The sequence below is a fragment of the Nilaparvata lugens genome, chromosome 2, assembly GCF_014356525.2.
Source record: "Nilaparvata lugens isolate BPH chromosome 2, ASM1435652v1, whole genome shotgun sequence".
Classification (NCBI taxonomy): Eukaryota; Metazoa; Arthropoda; class Insecta; order Hemiptera; family Delphacidae; genus Nilaparvata; species Nilaparvata lugens.
In genome coordinates this window covers 15861657-15877934 of record NC_052505.1, presented here as the reverse complement: position 1 = coordinate 15877934, position 16278 = coordinate 15861657, and the positions used below count along the sequence as shown (strand labels likewise).

General features: G+C 33.5%; 1 protein-coding gene across 1 annotated transcript in view; it reads left to right on the top strand.

Moving 5' to 3' along the window:
* LOC111045497 (palmitoyltransferase ZDHHC6) overlaps positions 1-15666 on the top strand; it is a 30852-nt gene extending 15186 nt beyond the window's left edge. The window contains exons 5-9 of the mRNA XM_039420683.1: positions 838-966; positions 5859-5990; positions 11199-11279; positions 12519-12706; positions 13460-15666. Coding sequence (XP_039276617.1) covers positions 838-966; positions 5859-5990; positions 11199-11279; positions 12519-12706; positions 13460-13586 — 657 coding nt within the window. The 3' untranslated portion in view covers positions 13587-15666. The remainder of the gene's footprint in view (positions 1-837; positions 967-5858; positions 5991-11198; positions 11280-12518; positions 12707-13459) is intronic.
* The last annotated feature ends 612 nt before the right edge of the window (positions 15667-16278 follow it).

Sequence of the window (16278 nt, the reverse complement as noted above, 5' to 3'; positions counted from 1 at the left end):
GAGGGGTAAAAAGAAAAACCCAAGAGACCAGAGATGGGTGAAACTCCAGGCATAAATGTGGGTCAAGAGGCTGAGTCAAGGGTGGCAGGGCGCCCTAGAGGCAGTTTGGCGTCCCCTCTCTCAGCGGAAGGACCTACAAAAAGACCAGGAGTGGAAATCACGTAGGTCACGAGTTTTGGGTGGAGAGACCAAACCTCACCACTGCTCAAAGAAGGATGGCCATTTAGGCAAAACTTCTTGGGAGAGGTGAGGCTTTTGACCCTGCGAAGTTTCGGAGGGGCAAAAAGAAGAACCCAAGAGACCAGAAATGGGTGAAACTCCTGGCACAAATGTGGGTCAAGAGGCTGAGGCAAGGGTGGCCGGGGACCTTAGAGGCTGCCAATCTTAGAGACTAATCAGTCTGAAGAGACTGCCAAGCATATCACACTGTATTGCGACAAGAATTGCAACCAGGTGATGAATGGAATGTTAGTATAGGGAAAAACTCCTGGTTCTTGTAAAGGACACAGGTATTGGTTTGCCTAACTAACATAATAATTGGGAACAAAATAAGCTTCAGTTGACGTGTGGGGTTCTTTGAACCTTTGGATCCTTGAATCCGTCCCTTCAAAAACAATAATAATAATAATAATAATAGTTCATCAGATATCAGCTATCCTCTATAGAAGGCAGTGACAAGTCAGAGAATCGGCAACGCTGTTCTCCTATCTTCCTCCACTCCCATTATAACGTGGACCTATCTACATTCTTAGAGTGTTTTAATATTGGTTTGCTATTATTGTCTGTCATTAGACATTTTTTTCCAATGAAATAAAATAACGGTTTCTCTTGTTACAGGCGTACTACATCTATCATGGGATAGAACCAATCATTCATTTTTCGTTAATAATGTTGATTGTTTGTGTTTTTGCTCTGGGTCTTTCTTTTGGAGTTGTTTTGGCAGTTGGAATGCTGCTATATTTCCAGGTGAGTTGAATTTCAAACCATAAGTATTGTTCAGTTTGTAACAGTTTGACAGTGGCTCATCCCAATATCAGATTCCCCTCTTATCTAGTATTTTCCACGTCTTTTCTTATTGTTTAAGGGATACTTTTCTCTTCAGTCTGTAATTTTTAGAATTAATAAATGTTTAGTTATCCATTCATTTATTTATTCTATTTATTGATTTATTTAGTTTGCCGGCCAGGATAGCCGAGTCGACTAATGCGTTGCACCCTTCAGTCTGATAGTACTATAAATAAATAAATAAATAGATTTTATTGTCGTAGACCAATATAAGTAATTGACAAAGTCATAGTAAAACAATTACAAAATAATGAAGTCAAAGTAATAGTTATAAATCACAATATAGGATTTTATCAAGTAGAATCGAAAAACTCTGTCAAACAATAGAAAGGTCTCAAAAAGTAATTTTTCAAAAATAACAATATTTTCACAACATTTGATATCCAATGGCAACTTATTGTACATTCTCAAGCCGATGCTGTCATAGTGTTTCATGCTTATGACAAGACGTTGATATGGAATATCAATGTGGTCTTTTTTCCTAGTGGCATGAATATTGGATCTTTTCTTCAAGTTATGGAGATTTTTTCTAGTATGCATGATTACTTGAAATATATAGAGATTTATGGCAGTTCATATTTCTGTTTTTTTTTTTTTTTTTTGAAAAGAGGTCGACAGTGATCTAGATACCCCCAACCTGTCAATATTCTGATAGCCTTTTTCTGCAACAGCAAGACCTTATTGATGTGACAGCTGTTTCCATATACTAAAATTCCGTATGCAATTATGCTTTGGAAAAAAACAAAATATGAGTTTCTGAGGTATTTTTCCTGTACAAGATTCTTTAATTGCCTTAACAAATAGAAGATAAACCTAGATAACCTAGCATAAACGAAATTTTTGTGGGGTACTGCCTGGTCGCGGGTTCGAATCCCGCAGAATCCCATCGATTAGGCATGGACGTTTAAACATCTCATCAAATTACTCTCGCACTTCCCATTACCCACGCACAAGCAAAACGCTCATGTGGGCATCATCCGCAATAAAAAAAATTAAGTAATGTACAATTATTATTACATTTATATGAGAAGGCACAACAGGCTTATGCCTAAAACTGTCATTTTTCAAAATTTGATAATTAAATTAAATTAATTAAATTTTTCAAAATTAATGTATACCAAGTCAAAATCAAAACAAGGTTAAATTATTACTATCACTTATAAGAACGATTCACAGAAAATTTTCAATTTAAAAATATATTATAAATAACTTGATTTCACAGAATTAAAATCAATTTTTCGAAAAGCCTTCATTTTGAATAACATTATATAATATTCCAAGCTCCATTGTTGTATTCGCTGTGACTATTATAGTGAGGTCGTTATAATGGCAGTGTTTGATTATGGTATTGCTATCCTTGTCTATCATTCAACTAAGCGAATAGCGCTATCTCTTTCTCACTTTGCTCTGTTGCCAGATTGTCTTTCGAATAAAAACACAAATCTGTTGTCAAATTCTACACTGTTTTATTTAGTACACAACCAAGGTTTCGTGACCACACCGGTCACATTTTCAAGTTGACTAAAGTTGACTAAAGCTCTAGTAAACTTTAGTCAACTTGAAAATGTGACCGGTGTGGTCACGAAACCTTGGTTGTGTACTAAATAAAACAGTGTAGAATTTGACAACAGATTCGTGTTTTTATTCAATTATGGAACGGTTCTACAATATTGACAATGACTCAGTCGAAGATTGTCTTTTAACAACGTAGAATTAATAACTCATTAACAAAATATTCCATCTTAATTATGAAAATTTGTTATGAAATTATAAAAAAATATAATTTCTTGCTTAATAAAATATAATTGATTATTTTAAACGAGAATGAACAGTTAATATTACAGCAATAAACCTGTATCAACTACCGTCTATAGAAGGCATTGATAAGACAGAGGATCGGCAACGTTGTTCACCTATCTTTCTCCACTGCCTTTATAACGTGGACCTCACTATTATATAGTTAGATTCACGTTATCAAGTCAGTGGAAATGTTAGGAACGCAATGTTAAGTGCCACTTTTACGTTCCCACCATCTTCCACTGTAAATAGCTGTAATTTAAATTATCTCGGTATATCTGATCTAATTTATTAAAATTGTTGATTCTTGTTAATAATGATCAATAATTATATCCCAAATATATCATATTCACCAATAAAAACTACCTTCTCATGATTTGACAATTCATTTCATAATTGATAGAGTTCGATCTCGCTAGGCAGCAAAAATCAATCTGAGATTAAATATTGTGGTAATTCATTTTCCTCCACCTACTGTCTAATATGCTCACTTTATTCCTTGGAACATAATACCAGGATAAGCATAATCTATATTTTTGTGGGGTACTGCCTGGTCGCGGGTTCGAATCCCGCAGAATCCCATCGATTAGGCATGGACGTTTAAACATCTCATCAAATTACTCTCGCACTTCCCATTACCCACGCACAAGCAAAACGCTCATGTGGGCATCATCCGCAATAAAAAAAATTAAGTAATGTACAATTATTATTACATTTATATGAGAAGGCACAACAGGCTTATGCCTAAAACTGTCATTTTTCAAAATTTGATAATTAAATTAAATTAATTAAATTTTTCAAAATTAATGTATACCAAGTCAAAATCAAAACAAGGTTAAATTATTACTATCACTTATAAGAACGATTCACAGAAAATTTTCAATTTAAAAAATATATTATAAATAACTTGATTTCACAGAATTAAAATCAATTTTTCGAAAAGCCTTCATTTTGAATAACATTATATAATATTCCAAGCTCCATTGTTGTATTCGCTGTGACTATTATAGTGAGGTCGTTATAATGGCAGTGTTTGATTATGGTATTGCTATCCTTGTCTATCATTCAACTAAGCGAATAGCGCTATCTCTTTCTCACTTTGCTCTGTTGCCAGATTGTCTTTTGAATAAAAACACAAATCTGTTGTCAAATTCTACACTGTTTTATTTAGTACACAACCAAGGTTTCGTGACCACACCGGTCACATTTTCAAGTTGACTAAAGTTGACTAAAGCTCTAGTAAACTTTAGTCAACTTGAAAATGTGACCGTGTGGTCACGAAACCTTGGTTGTGTACTAAATAAAACAGTGTAGAATTTGACAACAGATTCGTGTTTTTATTCAATTATGGAACGGTTCTACAATATTGACAATGACTCAGTCGAAGATTGTCTTTTAACAACGTAGAATTAATAACTCATTAACAAAATATTCCATCTTAATTATGAAAATTTGTTATGAAATTATAAAAAAATATAATTTCTTGCTTAATAAAATATAATTGATTATTTTAAACGAGAATGAACAGTTAATATTACAGCAATAAACCTGTATCAACTACCGTCTATAGAAGGCATTGATAAGACAGAGGATCGGCAACGTTGTTCACCTATCTTTCTCCACTGCCTTTATAACGTGGACCTCACTATTATATAGTTAGATTCACGTTATCAAGTCAGTGGAAATGTTAGGAACGCAATGTTAAGTGCCACTTTTACGTTCCCACCATCTTCCACTGTAAATAGCTGTAATTTAAATTATCTCGGTATATCTGATCTAATTTATTAAAATTGTTGATTCTTGTTAATAATGATCAATAATTATATCCCAAATATATCATATTCACCAATAAAAACTACCTTCTCATGATTTGACAATTCATTTCATAATTGATAGAGTTCGATCTCGCTAGGCAGCAAAAATCAATCTGAGATTAAATATTGTGGTAATTCATTTTCCTCCACCTACTGTCTAATATGCTCACTTTATTCCTTGGAACATAATACCAAGGATAAGCATAATCTATATTTCATGTCTCTGATGATACTAAAGTGTCACTTTTTCGCTCTCGGGACAAAAAACAGAAAAACTCCCTAGAGCGTAAAAGTAACTCCATTTAAATAACATAGGAAGCATCTCTATTTTAATAACTTATATTTGAAATATGTTAGAATGTCTAAGCTCAGATGAGGAAACATAATACAGGTGTCTGTCATTGAGTCAACTGAATTCAATACCTCAACCAGAACTTTGATCAACTCGTGATTTATGTTTGTATTAAAGTTTAATACTCGTGATTAATGTTTGTATGATATTACATACTTGATATTAGTAGACGATAAAATCTTATACATATTTCTTCTATTCAAAATACCAGCAAACAAATATTTTTCATCTTCAATTCAAATCTGAAACGTGCGAACTGGAGTCAGCCACCTTTGATAGACGGCCAGCTGATAATTGTTACAACTTTTGCCGATAGATAGCGCAATCGGCAGTGCCAGACGACCGGTTTTTAGTTTTTAGATTATAATGTAAAATAGAACATTGTCACCAAAACGTGAGTTATTATTCTTATTAAAATTATTTTATTTGCAGTCTCTGTAAATGTAGGTGGAGGAAAAATGTTGTGTATATCACGAGTGATTTTTTTTCTCCCTCAGGAAAATTGTTGCCCTCGGCTTCTCCTTAGGCTTCAAACTTTTCCCTCAGGGAGAAAAAACAGTATATTTCACTCTAGATATACAAATAACTATTGTAGTTTATAGCGATATGGCAACGGTGTCGATGTAGAAAAGGATAGAGCCTTCTGATTTGTCTAATGACAAACAATGATAGCAAACCAATGTTAATCAGATGCTCACTTTCTAACGTGGATCTCGCTATAAAAACATTCCTATTACACTGTATTTTCAAATAATATGTACTCACATCACCGATTCATCTGTTCTTTATAGTTTTATTTTATAATGTTGATTTGTTCTTTGTTTTTACAGATTCGAGCCATCGCCAGGAATAGAACTGGAATAGAGGATTGGATTCTTGAAAAAGCAATCCATAGAAGGACGGAGAATGAACCTCCGTTCATTTACCCATACGATCTTGGATGGAAGGATAATTGCATGCAGGTAAGGCTAGGCACACACCAGTTATGAAATATGCATTAATGAATTTTCAAGTTTCAACCAGTATTAAAGCTAATTTGAAAAAGATTAACATTCTGAAAGGATACATACTTGATATAATATTCACATGTCAATTGATTAAAAAAAAAAATACACACTAGACGTGTCTTGTCTAGTCAAGACAAGACAAGACACGTCTAGTCGCAATACTTCACATAATTGCTTATGAAGACATGTATAATTACAATGACTAATCGGTGCGTGTTGCTTCATAAGCAACTATGTGAAGTATTGTGCCTAATCGTGACTAGCCTTGTCTTGACTAACTGATGTGTGCCTGCCCTAAATTCACTTTTTACTGTTAGATTGTAGAATAAGTTTTTAAAATTCAATTGACATGTGAATATTATATCAAGTATTTATCCTTTCAGAATGTGAATATTATACAAATTAGCTTTAATACTACTTAAAAATTCATTAATGCCTATTTCGAAAAAAATAAGGAAAAGGGAGATTATGTTTTTATACTTCCATCTTACTTTATGTTTGTGTTTTTATACTTCCATCTTTATACTTTATGTTCTTTATTTCCATCTTATACTTTATGTTTTTATACTTCCATCTATAATGCAACGTAGTATAGAAAACAATTGTTGAAGATTAGTTTACAAAATTGTTATTCATCTATATAATTTGATATTCATTGATTTTACTGTGTTTTTTGTTCTCTTCAATATAATGGTAATAAAGGTTGGTGAAGGGGCCAATTGGTTTGCAGCTAATGGTTTTCTATTGAGTCAAGTCAAGACACAGACAGTTGACTTCAGTTTAAGACCATACGTGAGCGATGAGCGACCCCTTGATTCCTAATGAGGCCAGATTTCTGGGATCGACGGTGGATAGGGATCTGTCGTGGGCTCCTCACATTGATACGGTTTTGGATAGGTTGAACTTCTTCTTACTGCGTTTGATGTCATGTGTTCCTTTATGTAAAATCTTCATACTTTCCTCTGTTCCAATCGGTTTTAGGGTATGGTCTGTTGCTCTGTATTAATGCTACCAGAATTGGAGAGGTATTTATTATGCAGAAGAGAGCAATCAAGATAATATGCCATATGAATAAAGTTGAGCATTTGCTTATACTTCTAAAATATGGAGCATTTCCTTCATTTTCTATGAATAAACGTGAGCAAAACCTTTTGCTTATGCTCATCAAAAAAAAAGTTTGAGCATTTGCTCAAAAGTAAAGGCTTTTGCTCAAAATTGTATGAAAAAACTAGAGCATTTGCTCAACTTTTGAAGCAAATGCTTCAATAAAGGTGAGTCTAGTCTAGAGCAGCTTATCACCTTTTGCTCATAGTAAAATGGCTCAACTAATTCGTATGAGGAAGAGGAAACTATACCAGATACGATCACACCCAATAATTGAGAACTATAAAACTCTTTTTAAATTCAACCATGATATATATATCACCATTATCCCTACAAAAGAATAAATACAAAAGATAGCTACCGTACATGTTATAAAGATAGCCATCACAAAATAGGAAATAGGCATTTAAGAAGATGAGAGTGTTTACAAGAAGGCTATTGATATTATAAGAATATGCTGAAGATTGTTATAGAGATGACATTTTTTCACGCTATCATTTCAAAATTCTAAACTTAACTGACCTAAAACTCTATTCATAAATAGAAAACAGAGCAGACGACGCAAACACAAGCAGTGCACCCTACTTGCATATTTAGCGCTTCCGTGAGCTATAAAAACAAAGTAAGAATAGGAAGAATGTTTATTTCGCCAAAATTACATAATAGTTACAAAACATGAATGATTTGGCACAGCCAGCAAAGTTAAACTTGTGCGCTAGCTGTGAGTTCATAAAGCAAACAGTACGAAGTAGCCTATAGCAATACTGAAAAATGGAAAAAATATATACCTATGTAATAAATATTATAGTAATGCTTCTTATAAATAATACAATGATAAGAATTGAATAATTTCTTGTTAAAACCAATTATACAGGTGATAACCAAAAACAAGTCATACAGCCTACATTTAAATCTTCTAAATGCAAACTAATGAAGAAGAATACAATAAAAATGTAATTTTCAGTTGTGAGCACATCCCAGTGCTTAATCAATTTTCATAAATAATACAAAAGATAGAAAGACATTCAAAACTCAAAAGAATCATGAATAGATTTATTAACATTTAGGCATTGTAAAATATATATTCTGCTCAACCCATACATTTATTTCCTTGATAAGTGCTTTAGTAATTTTTGAATTAATTAGTTTTATCGGAATTTTGTTTGAAAATATATTGCAAAGATAGGTGAATTGGTGTCGACAAACTACTAGTTTTATTAAGTTGATATTGAAATTATTTAATGTCAATGAACGAGTTTGGTACGGTATATTTCTAATTTCTAGATTACTTCTATTCTTATTTAAGTGCAAAACAATCCTAGTTACATACATCTGTCTTAGTGTGGGAACACTTAATTCTTCAAAAAGTTTCTTGCTTGGGTATCGTCTTGGTTTACCCAGTGCTGCCCTTATAAGATGCTTTTGTAGTGTGAAGACTTTATTAAAGTGACAATCATATGCACCACCCCAAGCTTCAATCGCATATTGAAACAGCGAGTGGGCATACGCAAAATAAATTGATCTTTTTACATCCAGGTCTTTCAATTGATTTACTTTGTAGAAACTATAAATAAGAAATTTAAGTTTAGAAGATAGGTAATTCATATGAGTATCCCATTTCAAATATCTATCCACCATCACTCCCAAATATTTTATAGAATTAACTTTTTCAATTTGTTGGCACAAACAGTTCAACCCATCATTCAAGCACTGAGGATCAGAGTGCATTTTCAAATGCAATGAGTCCTCAGGTTGACCTGCTAGTGTCGGAGAAAAGGTGATATACTTTGTTTTTTTCAAGTTAACAGTTAGAATATGATTATCCATCCAATTCTTCATAATTTTTGAACCCTCATTAGCAGATTGGTATACTTGGCGCCAGGATTCACCCGAAAAAACTAAGGCTGTATCATCAGCAAATGAAATTTGGGTACAATGTGGTATTTTTAATTTTAGAGCATCGTTCAAGTAGATCAAAAATAATACCGGGGACAGAACTGTACCCTGCGGTAGACCAAAACTAGATGATTGATCTGTAACTGATGTACCATTCAAGTTTAATGTTTGTTTTCTGTCCTGAAGGTAGCTTTTCAGAAGTTCATTACATAAGCCTCTTATTTAATTTCTTCAATAAAATGCTATGAGGGACGGTATCAAACGCTTTTGCTAGATCTAAGAATACAGCCAATGTTTTTTGTTTAGAGTTGAAGTTTTCATCTATCAATTTAGTTAGGAGGATAACTGCATCAGTTGTAGACTTTCCATGCTGAAAACCAAATTGATTTTTCCCTAGGAAATTATTGATGTCTAGGTAATTTAACATTCTTTTTTTAATAATCTTTTCCATAATTTTAGAGAAGCTATTCAAAATACTAATTGGTCGATAATTTTCTGGATTTGCCTTATCACCACTCTTGTACAATGCAATAATTTTTGCAGATTTAAACGCCCTCGGAAAATAACCCACTGAAAAACATCTATTTATGATATGTTCTAATGGGAGAACAATATGTTCACTTATTAATTTGACACAATGAGTACTGATACCATCTACCCCTGGAGAAGCACCATTTTTCAGTTCTCCGATTACTTATAAAATTTCGTTTACACAAGTTGGGCTCAGGAACATGCTATCTACTGGAGGTGCATTTAATGATTGTGGTATTTCAATATTGTTGACAGAGTCCAATATTTTTTTGCATGTTCAACTCCTACATTCACAAAATAATTATTTAAAATTTTTGGATCAATTTTAGGCTCTTGATATACTCTCTCTTTTCCCATCAATTCAGAAATACACTCCCATCTTTTCTTGGAATTGTTTTTATACTCTGCAAATTTGCTGTTGTAATAATCATTCTTTGCTTTCCTTATTAATGAGTTCAAAATATTCCTATAATTTATGTAGTCTTGTTTAAGTTTAATATTGAACGGTTGTTTATTCAGTTTAATATGCATTTTATCCCCTTTACGAATGGCTGAAATCAAACTAGGAGTAATCCATTTTTTCAAGGGTCTGTTTTTGTGTGAATAATTAACAGTTTCTGTGCATTTATTAATAATTTCATTTATCTTGATGGTAAATTTATCAACTAAGGTGTCAATATCATCGGTAAAATTGTCATAAATCTCATCCCAACCCTGAGTTTCAAGATCTAATTTTAGTTTATCAAAATTAATTCTAGTTACTGTCTTACTGAGGATAGTTTTAGAATTGGAATCATGGTCTTTTTGTCTGATATGGAAAACAATACTATAATGATCCGTGATATTTGATTGTAAAATCGCACCTAGCACATCCACAAACTTTTTTAGTAAGGTTACAAGTAAGCTACTTTACTTTTGTAAGTAAGGCTACAAAAGCGAATCAGCTGATGAAAAATCTTTAAAATACGTGAGCATTTGCTCCAGAGTTCAGGAGCATAAGGTAAGAGTATAAGGTAAAGCTTATTCATATAAAAATGAGCAAATGCTTTTGCTTCTACCTTTTGCTCATGAGCAAAACCTTATGCTCCATGCTCTTGCTCATGAGCATTTGCTCTGGTTTTATTCATATGGGCCAATGAGTAGACCTGATAGAATAGCTCACTGTAAGCCACCTTTTGTTGAGCTTGGCATTCTTACGATGGTGAATCTCTATATATTCAGTAGCCTTGCTCACACTCATAAGTGTAGGGAAACGCTCCAATGTAGATCGAACGTTCATGGGGTCAATACTCGACATAGGCATGACACCAACATTCCTTTTGTCCGTCTGGAGAGGCTAAGGTCCAGTCATCTGATAATAGGTAGACGTTTATTTAATAAATCGCCCTACATGTTTAGAGACATGGGAACCATAAAGTTCAAAGAAACCTACATACGTGGTTCTGCTCAACCCCTTTTTATGATGCTCAAAAGTTTCTTCAGCTGCCTGAATCCAGCATAGACCTGTAATGCTTAACAACCATTGAAACCATATTGGCATAATAACTTATTGACCTTTACTCTATTATGTATGTGCTCTAATATTTTGACGTGATCTTATGTATCTATAGATCTATCTAATGTTTGCTTCAGGTATTTGGATCGTGTTTCGATCCGGTGGGAGATGGAATTACATGGAAAGTGCGGGATGGTTGTCATCAGTATACCCTAACTGTGAGTACTCTGAATTAGTAGTTACATGTGTGAAAAATCAGTCATTGCCAAAAAGATTGATTTTTGCCCAACGTAGCAAAGCTGAGTTTGGCCATCTGTCGAGTTTAGCATCGAGTTTTCACATCAGTTGCACACATTATTTTTCCCAACACTCAGTAACAATCACCTTTAAATTATTAATTATTTTAAATGGTACCTACTGACATAGTTGTTATCGAATGGAAAATGCGTTTTCATTTGCTCCAGACAGATGCCTCATCTGTCTGTCATTATGACCTGTTCTATAGTAAGGTCCACGTTATAATAGCAGTGGAGAAAGATAGGAGAACAGCGTTGCCTATTCTCTGCCTTGCCACTGCATGCATACTAAAGAACATAGCTGATACAGGATTATCTCATGTAATATTAACTATTCTTACCTATTAGAAATGAATGATACATTACATTTTATTCGTCAAGAACATATATTTTCCAATGTTTAATAATAGGCCTACATTTTCATAATTACGATAAAATATTTTATTGATTAATTATATTTCTGTATTGTTTAAAAGCGATCTGGCAACGTTGCAAAGCTAGAAAAGGATAGCGCCATTTGCTTTTTTGAATGGTAGACAAGGATAGCAACACCAAAGTTAATCAAATACTGTCATTATAACGTGGGCCTCACTATAGTCTAGTGTTCTTTTTTCATTGTCCAGTATTATTTTAATCTTTTATTCGTAGATACAATCACAAATCATATAAATAAGATTGAGAAGGAACAAAAACTATTCCATTCCCAAATTTTGATAATTTCCAAGAAAGTAGGTTATGTTACAACTGCAAAAAGTTCAAGTTCAATTTTAGTCCAATCTATCTAACTTCCTTTAGTATTCTCCTTCTTTCTTTCTCTAGTCTAGCATTATTCTTTATTTGTCTAGTAGTATTCTATCTATTTTTCTCTAGAATTCTTCCTTTTCTTTCTCTAGTCTAGTATTCTTTTACCTCCCTTTCTAGTATTCTAGTTAATCTAGTATTCTTTCTTTCTTTCTCTAGTCTAGTATTATTCTTCTCCTTTTTTCTACAGTATTCTTCTTTCTTCCATTCTCTAGTCTAGTATTATTCTTCTCCTTTTTTCTACAGTATTCTTCTTTCTTCCATTCTCTAGTCTAGTATTCTTCTTCCTTTCTCTAGCCTGGTATTCTCCCTTTCTCTAGTAATATGTTTGTTTGCTAATTTGATTTGTGTTGTGTTTAGCTGGAGCAGCGCTCACAGAAGCAGGAGAAGCGTCTGCGTACGCGTGCGTACAGCGTGGTGCGTGGCTATAGTGGCCGTTGGCTGCCTCTGGTGCACGGCTGGCGGGTGCTCACCCATCCGCCATTCACAGACGAGCCGCGCATCCCATTGCGAGTTGGCGAGACTGTTTTGGTCACCAGATGGCGCAGGTAAGCCTTTCATTGTCCAAGTCTAACTGTAGGCTTAACCTACAATTATCACTACTAACGTACAATAATTATCTCAGGGGATTTTTTGAAAAACTACAATTTTTTTGCCGCCATCTTGTTTTTTTTATGATGACAAATATTTTTGAGATTGCTCTTTCTACACATGATATCGATTGATATTATTTTCAAGTCTGTACCTTCTCTGTACCTTCAAGGAGAATTTTCCGAAATGAGAAAATATATTTTGTTAATTAATTATTAATTCTACATTGTTAAAAGACGATCTGGCAACATAGCAAAGCGAGAAAGAGGTAGCGCTATCCGCTTTGTTGAATGATAGACAAGGACAGCAAAATACCATTACTAATCAAACACTGCCATTATAACGTGGACCTCTCTATAGTTAGGAGATAAACAAAACATAAATGCGCATCACCAACCCCTCTGTTGAAGGTGTGGATCCGCTAAGTTGATACTTGTTGCCAAATTGAAAATTCCACCCCTCGCAATAAAGCTGCTATAACAATGGAAGGAAAACATTAAACATTGGAATAACACATCAAATTAAAGAGAATTTAATGCTGGAGTATTCAGGATCCACTGTGAAAAAAGGCACACCAGTGTTTAATGTTAAGTCGGGCCTAGGCCACAAACTCAAGTTCTGTCGTAAATTTGTCAAACTCTTTAAATAAGGATGATAATATGTTTTCCATATTATTGTTGTTTGATTAAATGTTGTATTGTGTTTTTCAGATACTGGCTGTTTGGAGAACGAAGTCCTCCGACGGGCAAGAATGATCGCGGTTGGTTCCCTCGGTGCTGCTGTGTCGACATGACCGTCCCGCCACCCGAACCCCTCCATCTCAAAAAACAACTATAACCTAGAATATTTAGTATCGTAGATCACCCTTTAAGAATCCATAGTCGTTCATACACTATTATCGTTTTCCTCAGTCAAAGTAAAATATCGGGGCACCGAGCTTCGCTCGTTATTTTCATTTATTGATAAACAGAACACAATTCTCTGAAATGATTGTGTTTATATTTTACAGCTAGCTATAATTATGTCATCTTATGAATTTCGGGGATGCGATATTTTGATTTTCACATACTCACTCGCTTACTCACTTTTTTACTATCCACAGCTGTTTCAGCCAAGGATAAATTATCCTTTTAATGTCGTTCAGCGAGTTTACCCAAGGATGAGACATAGTGCAATCGAATTTTTATATTATAAACCTATTATGTTCCAAATTTCGTGAAAATCGTTAGAGCCGTTTTAGAGATCCGTTGAACATAAATAACCAGATATAAAAATACAGAAATTGCTCGCTTAATATAATAGGATTCGTATGTCTTTTTGTTGGCGAGGAGTCACTTACGGAAAGGTCCCACCTTGCTCACATTTTAGCCGTCAGTGAGCCTATACTCCCTCAAAATCAATGAAACTAAAAATATTCGAATCTTGTCGAAAACCTGTCAAATATTGGAAAAGATTTGAAGGAATTGTATGTGAACAATTGAAATATATTTTCAAGCTGCTAGCATTTTCAAAGGAATACAGTATTATAACTAAAGCCAACTTATCGTATCATTGATTGTTTTTGATTGATGTCGTACTTCTGAATAATTAGTGGAACAAATAAGAAATCATCAACAATTTTTTTTAATTATTATGATAAATGTATAGTTTCAGAACTTGGTTTGTTTACCCGTTTATTTATTATTTATTTATTAGTGTGTACAATAATAACAATCTTATTAATATTATTGGATAGAACAACAGGCTTGTCCCAAAACTATTCTACTTAATTGAATGATACATTTATTAAGCTTAGTGGTTGGCAATTTCCAATTGAATTTGTCTTCATTTAATCAGTTTTATAGTTCAATTAATTTCGAATTTGATGTTCTTAAATTCTATCGATGAATACGAATACATCAATCAATGAAATTTCAACCAAGAATATCAACACAGATTGCAAGCATTTTCAAAGAGACATAAATAAAAGAGTCAATTCTGATTTTTATTTGATTAATCCCTAAATGCATATCTAACCTGATAGCTTTCTTCAATTTTTTACCAATATTTAACTAAAACACATGATGGAAAAAATTTTAATTCTTATCCAAAATATAATTATTGTATGAAGTTTGTATTGAATAACATGTAAAGCAAGACTGTAAGGTTCACGTTATATAGTCAGTGAAAACGTTAGGACTACACAGTTGCCAATCTTCCATTACCACCGCCTTCTAGATAGCTGTGATTCAAGCTATTCCGGTAATATCAATTGTTGATTCTTGTTCATAATGATCAATTATATCTCAAATATAATATTATGTTCACCAATAAAATATATTTTTTCATGATTAAATAATGAATTTTTATAATTGAGATAAAAAAATTTCAGTGGTTCATTCAATCTAGAAAAAATTTACAACCGTGCGGAGTTGGAAAAGGATAGAGCTTTCTGCTTTGCCAATTTCAGTGGTTCATTCAATCTAGAAAAAAATTATAACGGTGCGGAGTTGGAAAAGGATAGAGCTTTCTGCTTTGCCTAATGAAAGATAAGGATAGCAAACCAATATTAATCAGTTACTGACTTTATAACGTGAATCTCTCTATCTAAACACGAACTGGCTGTCATTGGCTGCATCACAAATTTATGACCAACCATCGTCAGCCAATCAAATAGCTTGATTTGATGATTATCACCAATCCCTGTTGCACCTATAAAAACTGTAATGCTTCCATTCTCTCATGCATAAGTTTTGTATTGTTTCATGGGAAGTTCATAAAATTTGTTCGCTAAACATAAACTGATAAATATAAGTAGCTCACCAGTCATTGTCAATGTGTATAGTTTGTACTCTATCATTCCTGTCGTTGTTTTTTATACATTCACAACTTTTATACGGCATAGTTGATTGCTAATAAAGTAATGTTCCTATACGAATGTCAGTGTTTCAATGTCACCTACTTTGTCTTCCAAAAAATAAAGGAAATCTTTTATATGTAGAATACATAGCATATCTGAGGGATGAATAATAAGGATGTAGTTATAGAAGATGCATAATCAGCTTTATGATCAAAGGAATCTCCACAATTTTTTAATTTTGATCTGGAAAATACAAAATATAGACTAGGTACTGAGCTTAAGCAGGCCATTCAGTATCCGATATGTTGTCCAAATTGTAGACCAACATTCAATGATGTATCCGACATCAGACCATGAAATGTGCTTGTTGGATGTTGGAAGTCTAATCGGACGAGTTGGATCAACTACAGATCCAACTCAAAGGTCCGAATCCGACTATCCTTTTTCCATTGACTAGCCTGAAGTTGGAAAAAAACTCTGAGCGTGAGTGATGGAACGATCCTACTAGTGGTCCGACTAGTTGGACGAATGGCTTCTTTAATATTCCATATACTAATTCAGTATATTCATTCCATGACCGACAGTTGCAAGACAGACTTCGTAAAAATACTAAAATAATAATAATCTATTTTGAAAACAGCTTGAGTTCTACAAAGTAAACAATAGTGAAATTCACTTCAAAGCTCAGGA